Source organism: Carya illinoinensis, chromosome 8, assembly GCF_018687715.1.
Source record: "Carya illinoinensis cultivar Pawnee chromosome 8, C.illinoinensisPawnee_v1, whole genome shotgun sequence".
Classification (NCBI taxonomy): Eukaryota; Viridiplantae; Streptophyta; class Magnoliopsida; order Fagales; family Juglandaceae; genus Carya; species Carya illinoinensis.
Window position 1 is genome coordinate 6,559,431 of NC_056759.1, and position 17,112 is coordinate 6,576,542.

At 34.2% G+C, this 17,112-nt stretch overlaps 1 protein-coding gene and 1 pseudogene across 1 annotated transcript; one reads left to right on the forward strand and one right to left on the reverse strand.

The window, feature by feature from the left end:
* Positions 1-358: 358 nt before the first annotated feature.
* LOC122318212 lies at positions 359-866 on the reverse strand (annotated as a pseudogene).
* Positions 867-5,547: 4,681 nt separating this feature from the next.
* On the forward strand, positions 5,548-6,354 carry LOC122318781. The gene has a single exon (XM_043136388.1). The coding sequence runs from the start codon at positions 5,548-5,550 to the stop codon at positions 6,352-6,354; it is 807 nt and encodes a 268-aa protein (XP_042992322.1).
* Positions 6,355-17,112: the final 10,758 nt, after the last annotated feature.

Below are 17,112 nucleotides of genomic sequence, written 5' to 3' on the forward strand. Positions count from 1 at the left end.
TTAACTTGAAAATATCTTTTTTCGCACTCGTCCTGAACTGAGGTTCACCTAACTTCAGTAGACATATTGATCAAGTTCAGCAGCATAATATACAATCGAAATCTTCTATCACTCATCTGGTGCTGCATGATTTTTTGGAATTGACATTTTACTGCAATTACCCTTTTACCAGTGGTTTGTTTATTAGGTTAACAGGTAGTGAAGTCTTGTATAAGGTGGTTATTTGTGACTTTAGATGTGGACTGCTACTGGTGGTATCAACTTCACATTGATTGTCTTTATTTTGGAGGACTCAAATGATGGATTGGAACTTGGAAGAGATTTGTTGTTCTTTTCCTTTGTGGCTTGTGCTTTCTTTTGTTTCCTTCTACTTTTTTTCCCACTTCACATTAATTTCCGTCGAGATAAATGGAGGGAAATGGTTAATAGCAAAGGATTACACTTAATTTACACAGAAGTAGTCGTAGTAATAATCTTATTGCAACCACCAATAAAGTAGTTTATTATGGAACTCGAAGCTGAAGAGCAGGCTTTACTGCATAGAACTTTGACCAACATTTGAAGTAACAGAGCAAGCAAATCCTGGGAATTGGGCCTGACAAGCCCCCCCGTGTTGTGCACGCTCCAGATTCCTGCACTCACGCCTGCAGTTTCCGGAGATGGTACAAAATTACCCTGACCACGTTTTCCTACGCTTCTCACCCAGTTTTGCTTCCACCGTTACCATCTCTGCATACCCAAACACAAGTAAGTTATGATCAGGATCTGTAATTCATCTCAAATAATCATTACAGGGTGCATCAAGAAAAATCTATAGAGATGATGATGACTACCCCTGGATAAAAGGAGAAGAAATAGAAGGAAGATGAGAACATACATGACCAAGGGTCGATCAAGTACTCATTGGTCATGTAATTAGCTGTTATTTATAGCATTTTTGTGTTTAAATATCCTTCTTTTTTTCCCTGCTAGTTTCATGAGGATAATCTTCACTTCGTTTAGATAAATGCGAGCAAACTTAGCTAAAAACGGAAATCATAGAAGTCATTCGTCCGAAGAAGATAAACATATATGAACATTTACTACAAATTTGACTGCATGCTTAGCAATCCAATTCATGGTCGTCATACTCTTTTGGTGCTATCCGTTACTAAAAGCTTTTTATCTTTTTTGTGACTTGATACATGCAGATCAACCTCTTGTTAGTTTGTTTTTAGCAAGCTCAAGTCTTAATAATAGAGGTACTTTAATTATAGTCAATCAGAGTATGGTAGTACTTGAGTAACACATCAATGTTCACTTTAGCAGCAGAGACTTTGTTTTATTTTTCTTTATTAAGATTAGTTAGCCTTGCTTTTTTCTCTAAAAAAGCTTGTATCGAGCCCAAGATCTTATCCACCTAAAAAATACTTTTTTTTTTTTTTTTTTTTAATTTCATTAATCTAATTTGTCCATGAAAATAAAAGGGAAAATCATGCTCATAAACAAAAAGATATTTGTAATATTGATTTTAAGACATTGTGGCTATCAGGGGTGAGTTCGGTCCGGTCCGGTCCGGAGAGGTTTTGTGGACCGGACCGGACCTATTCGGTCCAGGGTTTTCCAATCCTGGATCAGACCGAACTCCATCAGGACCGGTCCGGTCGGTCCAAGGTTGACCTTTTTTTTTTTTTTTTTTTTTTTTTTTTTAAATTTTATCTAATGACATTTTTTTTTAATATTTATGTAATTATATTGTAATATATTTAATATATATACATATAGTATTATATATATATTAGTAATATGCTAATACTATTAGTCTATTACTAATAATACTATAACTAATAAATATATGTAATAATAACTATACTATAACTAATAACTATATGTAATAATAGTAATAGTGATAACTATATATTTATATAATATGCTAATATTTAATGACATTTTTTTTAATATTTATGTAATTATATTGTAATATATTTAATATATATACATATAGTATACTATTATATATATTAGTAATATGCTAATACTATTATATAAATAATATATATAAATAATATTTATTTTTTTTTTATTTCTATTCGGTCCGGTCCGGGGTGAAAAACTCCCGGACGACCGGGACCGGACCGAATCTTTTCGGTCCCTTAAAAATGGGACCGGACCGGACCGGACCCAATTCAGTCCGGTCCGGTCCGGTCCAAACAATGCCGGTCCGGTCGGTTTTGCCGGTCCGGACCGGCCGATGCTCACCCCTAGTGGCTATATATTTAGTAGATGAGTGTTACATCCGCAAAATGAATTACATAAATTGAAATGCTTTTATCTAATCTGTTAGATCTACTTTATGATAAAAATAAATTTATAATGATCTGATGAACAAATCAAACTATATCAATTTATAGAATTTCTTTTATGTAATTAGTTTGTCACTAGAATATTTTCTATTTAGTCAGGTAACTTCAAATGAAAAACTACTAATACAATATTCAAGGAAATTAGAAAAAGACACAATATTAAAGGAGATAAAAAGACAGAGATATAGTCAAGGCGGTGATGTATAACAGATCAAGCCAAAACCAAGATGCATGTATGCATAGTTAAAACTTTAATCTCTCTCTCTCTCTCTCTCTCTCTCTCTCTCTCTCTCTCTCTCTCTCTCTCTCTCTCTCTCTCTCTCTCTCTCTCTCATAATTTTTTTATACACTAAGGCTGTTTTATTTCATTAAAAAGTGCCAGAAGGCAGAACCACCATGAATGATTCTTTTTACGGGTGGGGTTGGGGAGTTTAAGAGGAGACACATATTTAAACTAAAAAAATAAAATCATAAAATCACATGAATTGATATAATATATTAAATTATAAATTTATTTTTAATATAAAATAAAAAAATTTAAATATATTTGATCTTGTCCCTTCATCGCCTTCAGTCTTCCTCAAGAGAACATTAGTTGCATTGATCATAGCCAAGTACTGCAAATAATTCTTCTTCTGTTGTCAATTCATGATCACCCAAAATTCTTCTGGTCCCAATAAAACATTTCTATTATAATAATCATCAAAATATCTTTTGAAAGTGTTAGCTGCGAAAGAGGACGGTCTAATAACATCCCAGAGATCTATGATGATGCATAATTAATTAATTACCTTTTCTTTATTTTATTTTTCTGGGACCCATCCAATATTTGTGGCTCTTTTTTTCCAAAGTACCCTATGAATTTCAACAATCAAACAGCATCTTTTCCTAATCCATAATAAAAAAATCTTTCCTTCAATTATGAACCCCCCCAAAAAAAAAAAAAAAAAAAAAGAAAAAGAACTAGGATACTGGAAGAAGAAGCGATGAACACGGCAAACATGTTGACGTCTTTTCGGTTGTCCTCGACCTAATTTACCACCCCTCATCAATACATACGTGGCTGCAAAAGACACAAAATTCACTATTTTTATAAAAGTTTATGGTTTGATTGGCATAATTTTCAGTTTCTAAAATAAAAATTTGGAATTCAAAACTCTCCTCTCCAAATATATATAAAAAAGAGTTATTGTGATGATTATTAAATTTTATTATATATATTATTTTTATATATTCTTTAGTATAATTAATTAAGCAAAAGGCGGGCTATACATTAAGAATCGAAAAAAAGTTTTATTACATATAAATTAAAGTACTAATATGTGAATCAATATTAATTTTTTTATATTTAAAATTTAAATTAATATTATTTTTAATAAAATTTATTTTTTAACTAATTATATTATATTAATATATATATTTGTGCGTAATTTTATTTACAATTAAACTTTTCTCCTTATAGATAAAAAAGTTTTGAAACATCTACCGACTGGAAGATAACATATGGGCCAGGCTTTGCTCAAAAGAAAGAAAAATAAAATAATAAAAAGATAAGTGCTACAGAAATTTATTTTTGGCTGGTTGACATGTATGCTGTACTTAATCAGGACATGTGTCTAGTGCAATTCTTTTTAAAAACTTTTTGAAGTCCGTACATTATTGACCCACTTTGAGGAAGAGCAGCAACCAATTTCGCGTGTCTGAGTCCGACGGCTTCAATGTTCGTCGCGCGTGGTCTCTGTGAATCGTTCGTAGTACCGAACAAAGCCGAGATGGAAAGTGCGATTCATTCTGCCGAGGAAGACAATCTTTTCGGGCAATTTCTTAAAAAATTAAAAACAAAAAATAGATTTATTTTGGTACGTACGTAGTGTCAGTTCAGGACTAAGGAAGGGTGATGATGCACGTGGAAAAGTCCCCATCCATTTGCCACAACCAGTTCGTGCGATCCTCACGTACAGTCACAACAGACATGATTCTTACTTTCTCTTGGCGCGTTTACCTTACCTTACCTTACCTTACTTGATCCGCGGTGTCTGTGTTTTGCTTTTTGTTTGAATCGATCAAATGAGTCTATGGGTTTCATCAGCCCCGGCCACGACCAAAAACAGTACAGCACGTCCTAACGCTCTCTTAACCCAACCATCCGATGATATGTATTGATCTTTTCTTTTCTTTCGTACTTCTCCCAAATCTCACGACATTCCCATGCATGCAAGTCCACCCCAACTGTGGCCGTTCAGATTTACTTGACCTTTTCACCTTATAATTGGTCACTCTTGCTCCTTCCTTAATTTGCTGCTCTTCATCCTACCTATCATATTTATTTGTGTAGTATATCTGCTTTTTTAAAAAATTTCTATCTGAAAAGTTAGTGTACAAAACATACATTCTATTTTTTACAATTTAATTAGCTTTAAAAAATATAATTAAAAAAAATATGGTGCATAGCCGTAGCGTATAAAAATAATAAATAATAAAACAGTTAAGGAAATAATAAAAAACGAAAATGCCCCGCTGGAGCAGCCGCTTGGTGTCCGTCGTCCTTCTGTCCGGACTCTGCACTCCGCAGCCAGCGCTTCTCTAGACGCTTATTACCCACACACGCTTGCTCTTCGTAGTACGGTCGGGGTTCACTCCATTTTGCATTGTGATCCTTTCCCTACCCCACCTCAGAATTCCATGTACCAAATCAATTTATAAATTATTTTTATTTGACATTTTTGTAGTTAACATATTTCTTTTTTGAAATAATAAGTGCTAGAGTAATCAGGGGATGAATTATTCAGAGCTTCTATAAAAAGGGGGCAGCAGATCTCCACCTATGCCTTCAGTATTTCCTCTCTACATTCCTTCAGAAACCATCCCAATTCCCATTAGCTAGCATATAGGAAGCATATATATTCAGGGGCTATCCCTCCTCCACCCTCATTTTCCATGTCCCCCTTGTTTTCCCTCACTTTCTTTCCCTTTCTCCCACTCTGTTTTCTCCTGGATATCTTTCCTGTTCCATACCTCCATAATCCTCGTGCTTCCCTCCAAACAGAAAGCCCACAAAATCATATATAGCTCTTCCTCGTTATAAATACATACCTGAGAAGCCTTTAATCACTTCCCTTTATATTCTCCCAAGCCGTTCTTTTTGTTCCACAAAATATATATATTACTAGCTAAAACTGTCGGTCTTCTTTCATTCTCTAAGAAAATGGCCTTGTTCGAAATCGACTTCGTCAAGGTTGAGAAATCCAAAGCCATGAGAAGGTATAATCGGTGGCGAACGGTCAAGTGGATTGTCAAACTTTGTGCTGCTCTGCTTGTGCTTTCGCTGTCCTCCGCTTGGCTTCCGGGCGCCGCAGAAACAGCCTGTGAGTTTTTCCGGCGATTCATTGCCGTCTTTGATTGCACTTTCTACGTCTTCATTCTCGTCATGGCGATTATTTTCATCCTCTACGCTTTCTCCGGCGAAAACGGGACCAGGACCTATATCTACGACGACTTCCTCGGATACAACAAGCCTAGGAGTAAGTTAGCCGCCGGTAACGAGCTACCGGTGCAGCCGGAGACCGACTCTTCGCCAGCCGAGACCTTCCATGATAAACACATCGTGTTCCCGGACAATGCGAACTCTCCGGCTCACGATGACGGTACAGTTTCTTCAATCTCCGAGCGTACGGCCTCTCCAATTCCGCTAGAGAGAGTTGCTCCAGTCACTGAGAAGGCTTTGCGGGAAAAGCGTTACCGGAGGGCTAAGTCCGAGAAGCTCGAGCTACGTATTCTAGAGACGACTAAACGAGAGTTACGGCGAACAGAGACGGGGATATGCCGGGAATTGGTGAGGTCCGGGGAAGAACCGGCTAGGAGATCGTCCTCGTACCCGCCGGAAGAATTGAGCACCGAGGAATTCAACCGTTGGGTAGAGGCCTACATTGCCGACAAAAAGGAAGTTCAGAGAGAAGAGTACAAGGAAGAACGGAGAAAAGAATCATTATTGGCCCTCACTACGCAGAACTGAGCCTCCATCGAACACCAAAAAGAGAAAAAAAAAAAAAGCATGAAAAAAATAACAGAGGATTATGGATATTACTCACTGTTAGGAACCGGATCATGTACAATTTTCTTACTCGATCCAGTTCTCGAGTACTTGTTACTAATTAGCATGTCAAAGACGATTTATGGAGTTTTGATAATATTTAATGCTTGCTTATCTTGATGGTAATCTGAGATTAATTTGGACATTTATGTTGTTTGATCTCTTTTGTACGATATTTGACTTCCCGATCTGGGTGTCCCCCATAGAAAGCAACCCCAGAGAATTGAGTAGCAGAGGACCAGAGATAATGCACTCAGAAAGATGCTAAACAAAAATTTACTGAAAATCATAAAATTTAAAATTAAAAAAAAAAAAAATCTAATAAAATAAGTCTTATAAGTAAAATTAAAACGTAAGAACAGGTAGTATTCAATTCGCTTATCTTAATTTTTTGGCCTTCTTTTAATTTTAAGGAAACTTTCTCTTTTACCAATAAAATCCTGATCTTGATGATAGAGGAATTAAGGAATGGGATTGAATTCATGACAATGGAGATCATTCAAAGGATTCTAATTTCTTTGTGGTGATATTGATGATTATTATATGTTGATGTCTGTCTGCTTTTCCACTTCAAAATTTGATGCTGAAATTGACTTCTACGTCAAACCAAATCCCCAAATGTGTTCCCAGGTAGAAGAAGATTGTGGGTTTATGATCCCTACCATCAGTTTTGAGATTTTCTCAAATTTCTTTTAATTTGCATGACAAATCTGGATAGATTCTATTTTATTTTAACGTATGTGCTTGAAAAGGACAATTTCCCTTTTGTTAGGCGGTGAAGATCAATTAGTTTAATTAAGTAATTATATATATTATATATTACCTAATCTTGATCTTGCTGATCATAGTAATAAATATTACCTAATAATATTAGTCTTGTATGTTTTAAAAGATAGCTTGAGATCTCCAGTGTTTTGTTTACTGCATGGCGATCTCTTTATACCCTCAGATTTGTAGCAGCAGTTGTGCTCCTCTTGATTGTGCACATTCGTAGAATTTGAACAAGGATTGTGATGAACATGATATATATATATATAGAGGATTGATGGTCTCCTTGCAAGGTGAAATTCTTGGCCTTTTACAGTACCATAGCATTAATAATGTAAAATAAATGAAGAAACTAGAACTCACATTCAAAAGTGTGTAAACTTCTTGTGGAAAGTTACTTTTGCTATTTTATATATATATATATATATATATAATATACTTTGGGCCCGTTACAGTATTAATATACAATCTCCTTGAGTTGGTCGACCAGCTTAATTCCTGGTATTACCTGCACTAATTAATTAGATTCTCGAGAATTTTGTGAAGTTGGAGGGAGTTGCCAAGTACCTTTCGTTTATGCATGTGATCTAAAGTATAATCTGCAATTGATCAGGCCTTTTCGATGTCGGTCCCCCCCATCGATTGTTTCTTTCTGTAACTTTTGTTGAAAAAGAGAGAAAAATCCTTCTTCATTCTCGATTATTCTATACTGGGGGGAATGTAAGGGTCCCAGTTCTCTTTCCCCCTCCAATCCTTTTAAGAATTTCCATGGTTTTGATCTCTTCCTGATCTCTCGTTTGTTTTTTTCAACCATGTATGCGCATTTAATTAAGAAGAGACAGCTTGTTACGCAGTGCTTATATTAATGCATAAAACATGAATTTCTTGCGTATGTGCTGTGGGGTACTATTGGTTTTGGAGGACTTTATGTACTAAGTAATCATGGAGTCCCTTTATAACTTGCTCTTATCCATTGCTTTTAGGAATTATATATATATAGTCAAGAAAGGCCGGGATAAATTAGAGGTCTTGTTTGTTTAATTAATATCATATTCTCTCTCTCTCTCTCTCTCACACACACAGTGGCCCGGCCCCTTGCGAGGAAAGTTAAACGTGGCAGCCTACACGCGCGCTTATATATTAATAAGAGTGAGTAGGTGAAAACTAATTAAAGAGCTAGGCCACACTCTAGAGTGACAAGAAGTTAAAATTCGCTTAATTATATATCAGCCTTGTCAACATCGATCATAAACACAAGCAGCGTACTCTCGATCATTTTAACATTCCCGGATTCCTTCCTGCAAGTCTACATGTATTAACCAAGCTAGCTGAAGACTCAAGTAAACAGGCGCGCGCGCAATCCTGATCGAACAGTTTCGATTCCCAACGCGTGTACATGTTTATTTCTTTGTATCGTGATCAGTAGGCCAGAGACCTGAACGTACAATGTAATATTGCATGCATGCATGATGCATGGCAATCCAAGCCCTCGATTTGTTTTTTTCGTTTGAATTTATGTTATTTTATTTATTCAGTAGATTTTTCTAACTCATTTATGTAATCTACAACCTGGTAGCTAGCCATGGAAAGATTAATTATATAGAAAGAATGGAATAATTTGACAAAATAACATGTCTTGATCATCATATAATATATCAGATTATAAAATTATTAATCTTATCGTAAAGTATATCTAACGAATTATACAAAATTATTATGTCAATTTATGAATTTACAATTTATATAATTTTTTTTATATCTATAACACTTCTTATCTATCTTCTTATTTATTTTCTTATCTACAAACGAGTTAAAAATGATGAGAGAAGCGGTTTGTCAGCCTGCAGTACTTCATCTAAAAGTCTCAAGCTCTATCTATTTGGGTACAAGTCCAAATAAACAAGCTTTGTGTGAGGCTTTTGTAAAAAATTAATTCCACTAATAAAAAATAATTTGTTTATACCTTTTAAGATGTGGTCTATTTTTTTACAAAGATTTATGCGAAATTCATTTATTTGGAACATGTATATATAAATCATTTCTTAATATACAAATGCTTCAGTCCCATAAATGGCTATGATCACTAAAGTAAATATTGCTGAAGCAATTCATAATTAATGGTTGAATTTTTAATTTCGTCAGCAGAATGATGCATGGTTAATTGAAAATCTCCAATCCTACATCTTTAATATATATAAATATATTCGAATATTAGGGGTATAGGTGGACATAAGCCACATCCCACAAATAAAGAGAACAATATTGATAATGATATATATACTCGTAGAAAGTAAAGATGAGATCAAGGACAAGGGGGTGGGTGGTAAATCGAGCTCCCGGCCACATGATCATTATATATATATATATATATATATACGGCCTAGCTACAATAAAAATGCATGAAAATGATCCTCATATCATCATTAAGTTGAGGAGGTACGTACTGATCATCAGCGATCGAATATTCGAATGTTTCAAGCTGTGTGGCAAGTTGATTGCTCAGCGCGACCGCGCAGTAGTACTACCACATGGAGTGGGCCGCGTGAGTACGTAGTGGATTTTAAAGCTCAGGATCATGTTAAGGGAGATTGAGTTTTTTTTAAAGTCTCGTATAAAATAATATAAGTAATTCAATTTTTGTAACATTTTTAAATAAAACATAATATTAAATAAGTATATTTTATTTAATTTTTAACTATTACATTAATTAATCTCATTTTATCTTATCTACATAAACAAACGATACATTAATGCATGGATGATGGGTACTCTAAGTTGGAGCAAATTAACTAGAGAAAGAAAAACACTCTACAAAGAAAAATAAAAATAAATCAAGAATAACGGATTGAGAAACAATATGGGATGGCTAAAGAAGGTGGAGGCTGGAGCTCCTCCCTCCACGACGGTGATGGTGAGGTTTTTTCCTAAAAGTTTCTCTCACTTTGATAATTTTATATCCGTCAGGAGGTGATCAGTTTTTTACCGAAATATTCTAATTTGATGACAAAATATTAATCTTGCAATTCTGCTTAAGTCCTAGTTTAATGCTACAACTTACTTGATCTGTCAAAATGATTAGGAATTGAACCAATTAGCTACACATGCATTACAACTAGGGGTGTAATTAAAAATTCCTTCTGGACCCAAAAAATCGATCGGACCATTCGGTTATGATCAATCCAGACTAGACCGATATAAGAACCGGTCGGTCTGAGTCCAAGAAAGTACCGAATTTATTATATAAATTTTTAATGATATTTTTATAATTTTTTTAAAGTAGTTATATAAATTGAAAGTAAATGTAATCTTCTTCTAGATAGTTATAAATAAATAAAATAATTATGTACTTTTCTTCTAACTTAATTATTTATGTTTACATTATATATATATAAATTAACATTAAAGGTTAAGAATTTAAGATATATAGGGTATTAACTATTAATTATTGATAATAAACATACTATTAACATTATTAATTTATTACACTTAATTAGATTATTTAAGTATATACTTAGACAACTTAGCTTAAATCATTTACTTAATTACTTTTTTTTTATTATTTTATACAATTTTTTGTCAAAAACTTAAAATAATGAGAAGAAAAAAGGAATCAAAATACTTCGATAAGACCGGTTCGGCCTGGTCCTGTACCGTGTTTAATTTGATGGACCAAAAGTATCAATCCGATCTAAAATTCTCCTCTAGACTGATTGGACCGGACCCATTACACTCATGATGTCACATCAATTCGCAAACACGCTAGTTGTTGAGAGATAGTTGTGATTTTCTTTAGGTTATGTGCATCCTCGAAAAAGCTTAAACGAAAGGCACATCAGGATTTTGTGTAGGAAAATGCTAGTACCTAGCTCTTTCAAGTATACCAAGTTACCACTATTAAAGTTACTACTACATTCTTATCCAATTTTTCATCTTCATCTCTATAATTTAATTCAAAATCATCTTTCCTTAAATTTATTTTTAAATTTTATTCATCTTTTAAAAACCTCCTACATCTTATTTCGCATCCATATTTCTATTCTATTAAATAATATTTCTCTATTATTTATTTATTACTTTTTTCTCTCTCTTCCATTTACAATCTTAATTACTAACTCTTTTGTTTTATTATATTTTTTTCAAATATCACTTTCTATTAAATATTTATACGGTTTTGACTATCTAATACAGTATTTTTTTAAACAGAAATTCGTATTATAAAAATAATAATTTTTTTTAATTAATACGTTTTCTAACATGATGACCAAATTTTTTTATTTAGTACTCTTTATCCATTTTTCTAATGGTAATACCTAGTCACGTATTAATGATAAAATTTACACTCATTTCTGTAACGGTAATATTTTTTGTCATTTCTACAACGGTAACATTTTTTGTCTTTTCTCCAACAGTAACTTTTTTTGTCTTATCTCAAACGGTAACATTTTTTGTCCTATATATAACGGTAACTTTTTCCTCCATAAATACGCATATTGCTAACATTCAAATTCTCATAAACTCTTCTTTTATTTGATCTATAGAACCGAAATTCAATAGTCTCTCCTGATCTCTCACTTCCTTCATCAAATGGCTTGTACTTTCTTTCGCAAATTGTTGACATACATATCCTCTGAAAATGATAGCGATGTTGTTCTTAATGAGGAGGCTGATGGACAGCCATCGAGGCATCGTGACAATCGCCAACGTCGTTAGTTTATTCGGCGTGATCATATTCAGGGGCACGAGTGTCTATTTCACGATTATTTCGTAGAAAATCCAGTATATCCCTCGAATCTATTTCAAAAGAGATTTCGGATGAGTCATCCCCTATTTCTCCATATTCTAAATGAGGTAGAGTCTTACAAACCGTACTTCGTCCAGAAAAGAGATAATGCCTGAAGACTCTATTTATTTTTTATGCAAAAGATAACTGCATCACTTAGAATAATGGCGTATGGGTTTATTGGAGATTTTATGGATGAATACAAACGTATTGGTGAAAGTACCGCAATGGAGAGTCTCAAAAAATTCTCTGAGACAATAGTAAGTGTTTTTTCAAATGAATATCTGCAATCTCCAAATGCCAATGATGTTATTTGATTGCTTGTTGTTGCTGAACAATGAGGATTTTCTGGAATGCTGGGAAGCATTGACTGCATGCATTGGAAGTGAAAAAATTGTCCCGCAGCCTAGAAAGGTTTGTACTCTGGCCACATCCGTGAACCTACTATTATTTTAGAATCAGTTGCTTCATATGACTTGTGAATATGGTATGCATTTTTTGGTATGCCCGGTTCACATAACGACATTAATGTGTTAGAGAAATCTTTTATTTTCACGAAACTTGCCCAAGGGCGTGCTCCTCTAGTCAATTAAACAATCAATGACAATGACTATACTATGGGATATTACCTTGCGGACGGTATTTATCCCAAATAGTGAATTTTTGTGAAGACGATTCCACCACCAAAAGGGAATAAGAATTTTTTTTTTTTTTTTTTTTTTTGTGAAAGCACAAGAATCCGCAAGAAAAGATGTCGAGCATGCATTCGGGGTACTTCAACAACGATTTGCTATTATCCGTGGACCTTCCCGAATATTCAAAGTGAATGAACTAACAAATATAATGAAAATATGTGTTATTCTACATAATATGATCATTGAGGATGAGCGTAATGATAGTGAGAGTCTGAACATTGAGTATGATCAACTTGATGATGATCTCCCAGAATTGTCGCACAATCATACAACTGAGCTTACGGACTTCATCCAGCTTCATCATTATATTAGAGACAGCTCGGCACATCATCAGCTTCAAGAAGATCTAATTGAACATGAATGACTATTATATTCCTAGCATTAGTCGGGGTTGCGTTATATTTTATTATTTCCTTCATATTATTTTAAATTATGTTTGAGTTAATCTATTTTGCATTTGTATTTCCTTAATGTTAGTAGTGACTATATTAATGGTAATCAAGTTTGGTCTATTATTTCTTTGAGTTTAACAGTGGACTATATTTGAGGTAATTTATAATTGTTTCTGAAATTATTACATCCAATTTACTTGCACAAAAATATCAATTTATACTATCATCAAAAGTACAAAAAAAAATATTTACATTACTTTTTACACATATCATTGTCTGAAACATAAAATAAGAAATACAACCATATACAATCAATCCAAATCTCGGGCATGACTGCGTCTCTCCATGATTTCCCTCTGGAGTTGCTGGAAATATAGCCGCTGCATTTCTAGTATGACACTCACATCCATCATCATAATGTGCTGATCTGATTCCTTTTTTGCAAGCTCCACTTTTTCAGCCTCCAATCTCAGTCTTTCGTCCTCTTGACGGATTTTATTTTGCTCTTTTTCAGCATCAATTTTCATCTTCTCTGCCTCCAATCTCAGTCTTTCATCCTCAAAACGTAATTTTTTTTTTCATATTTCTCCTTGTCATACTCCATCTTCTCGGCTTTAAGGCAATAAAACTCTTTCTCCTGAGCGTGTGACTCATCTAAAAGAGTATATTTCATCTTTCTGAGTTGGAAATTTTCCTCTGCTTGCCTGCATTGGGCCTTTAGTTTTCCTTCCTATTGGCCAGTCCAATTCGATAACTTCATTTTTTATCACATTCTCCGTCTCAAGATCAAAAATTGAATCCTCTGTAGCGGCAAAACATCGAGTTGGGGTCGGGGTCGAGGACGGGGACATCGTCTTCCTTCGCTTTGGATCCTCTTTTGTGGCGCACCAAATTCACTTAAGTTGGTCCTTCAACAGGTGCCAACAATGCTCGAACTGGAAGCTACATTTTTCTAGCGATTGGTACATAATTTTCGCCTTGTCAAACTTGCATGTAAATAAATAAAATTCATATTAAACCAACCACGGAAAAATAAATTTCTCGTAAAATAAGTAAGAGTAACAAAATTCTACCTTGCCTTGTTCGGTCATGCCACTTTGATTTAACCCTTCAATTTGAGCAAGTTTAGCACAAAATTTATTTGTGGCCTTTTGAATAACTAACCACCAATGTATTAAAAACTTTATTGTCCACTCATTTGTGGTTTCTATATATTGCTGAAAATACTCAAAGATTTTTTTTCAAAGTTGTGAGTATTTTTTATCTGTTCCCTGGACGGCATCAAGATTACAATTTAACCATGTAGAAACAAGTAACTTGTCTTCTTCAGGGGTGGAGTTCGCACCCCTAACTGATTTCCTAACGCCGATAGGTTTATTAGGGGATAAGGGTGGAGAGTCACCAAGAGTCATAGGAGAGGATCCACTTTGCCCATCGTAAGTGGGGTCAAGTTAAGGATCTTAACTAAGGAGGTTGGTGAAGTACATATATCCAAGGTCTTGTGAATAGTTGGGGTCATCGGCTCAGAAATCAAATAGTGACATTATGGAAATTTGGCCACCTACTCATGGCTGCAACGACCGGTTACCACTACTTGTTGGCCTTCTGAGTTACCTAACCATTGAGGAAATGACCCTAAATTTCCTGTATATGTGCCAAGTCCAATCCATCATCACAGCTAAGTTTGATTAGTTTCCACATTATAATTGTATTACAACATAACATAAAACAACAACCAAACAACATGCAAATCATAAGAATGCTAAATAAGAGCATCCTCATCCGGTCTATAATTTATATCAAATATATTAATAAATAAAGCTCAGAATGGTGTAAATATTGACAACATGCATAATAAAGGAGCCAAACATCAAATGGCTACAAAACCCCACCCAAACCCCGATTGCCTTTTGTGGAAAGTACAATAAATTGCAATATGACCATCCGGGTGAGAATTACCCCGCCATATTGATGGGACCCCATTAACACTTGTCAATTAATGGCCACTATAACACCATCATCACTACCTAATAATAGTCCCCCTTCCCCAACAGATCTGAAACACTATAAAGGACCTAATATGATATTAATCACAGCCTAATTAACACTTGCATGCTACGAAGAAAAAACATTAGTTTTAATAATGTCTAATATGATGTAATAGTTTGCTTTTAGGTATATTTTCCATTAGGCAAGGACCCCATGATAAAAAATTAAAAAAAAAAAAAAAAAAAAAAAAGCCTAAAGATTCATTAGATTTGCAAGAATATATGCTATATGCCAATGAATCCCACGATAAAATTGAGTTATCTCGCAACAAAGAGGCCATGAATATGCATCCAGTATGTTGATATGCATCCATGTGAATCCATGAATTTGCTTAAGCTAACTACAAGAGTATACCATGCATCCAATTAAATAATCCAAGTTATGACATAATAGGGGAAACAAAGGTTGCAGAAAAGGGGAAAAATAACTCAGGATCTAATAGTTTAGCACAATAAATATTCAACTAAATTTAGTACTCTGAAAGTTACAATTTATTTTCCAGAAATGTGACAATTCGGACAAGAATAAGTTTAAAATTAGCATTATGAGACTAGAAACTCAGTGTCATTTGAAAGGTTATTACTGAGATGTCGAAACACTTCCCTAGCAATATAAATAACAATCACAGAGCATGAATTTAAAAGTGAAATATTAATATAAATATCAATCCAAAACTGAAAGTTTTGTCTTCTCTAGCATAACTATAGCTAATCAACAATCAAGTCTCATTTCAACCATCTATTACAACTGAGTTCAAAATGATAAAGTACATATTATCACAACTACAATGGATCTGAACAGACCAACCCATTAAAATGGCATTCAAAACCAACAGATTTAGAAGTATATATAGAAAGGTTTCCTTGGTCCAACTGCAGTTAATACAATATCTCAATCAACCTAAATAATAGTTCTTTTTTGCATCCGCAACATCCACTTGTTTAAGCCATATAATAAAATATATCACAATATTTTTTAAGGATAATAAAATGTCAATTATTTTTTTTAAGTATAATGAAGGGTAAATGAATATCTACCAACCACAAATATCATATGGACTGAGTAGTCCTGAAAGAAAAGAAATCTAATGTGTATCCAAGTGTAAAAATAAGGTTTAGATATCCAGCCCCCAATAAATAGATACTAGAAGTCCAAAATCTCACCTTACATCTTCACACCTAAATGAGATATCAAGCAAAAAAGGAGTAATATTGCACGACATCAAGGCATAAATACATCACAACAGATCTCAGTGCAAAGAAACCACAAAAATCAGTAGAATGCCAATTAATCTTGAAGATTTATCAACTTGCCAAACTCAGAACAACTATATACAATTACATAAAGATGGGTTGCATAAAAATTACAAAATAAAATCCACATGATAAAACTGAGCAATAGTAATCGAAACATCAGGGTGAAAGCAACCCAAATATTTACAACAAATTCAGAGCAACTGAAATCTCAACAACCATTTTGAGCTACAATTTTGAGCAAGAATATCTACGATTTTCAGACCCAGATTCTTTCGCAAGTTTCAGACCCAAATGCAATGTTTTTGAGCTACAGTTTTCCTTGCTATAACCACAAAGTTTCAGACCCAAATGCAATAATTTCGGTCCTTCAATAGATCTCAGTGGACTATGTAATCTCATAGCAATGGTAATCGAAACAACAAATTCAGAGCAACCTAAATCGAAACAAATCCCTTCATCAACAATTTTGAGCAAGAATAGCTAGGGTTTTCAGACCTACATATATTCAAAAAGCTAGAGTTTTGAGCAAGAATAGATCTCCAAATACATACAACCATGGAGGAAATCGAGTGAGGGATATGAAATGAGATAGAGAAGCTCGGTGGCCAACCATGGAGGATCCCGATTCTCACAAAGTCCAGCCATGGAAGATGCCGAAACATAGAATGTGCAAGAGAGAATATGAGAATCCAGCCATGGAGGAAACTGAAAGTTGAGGGATGACTTACAATCATTGCGGA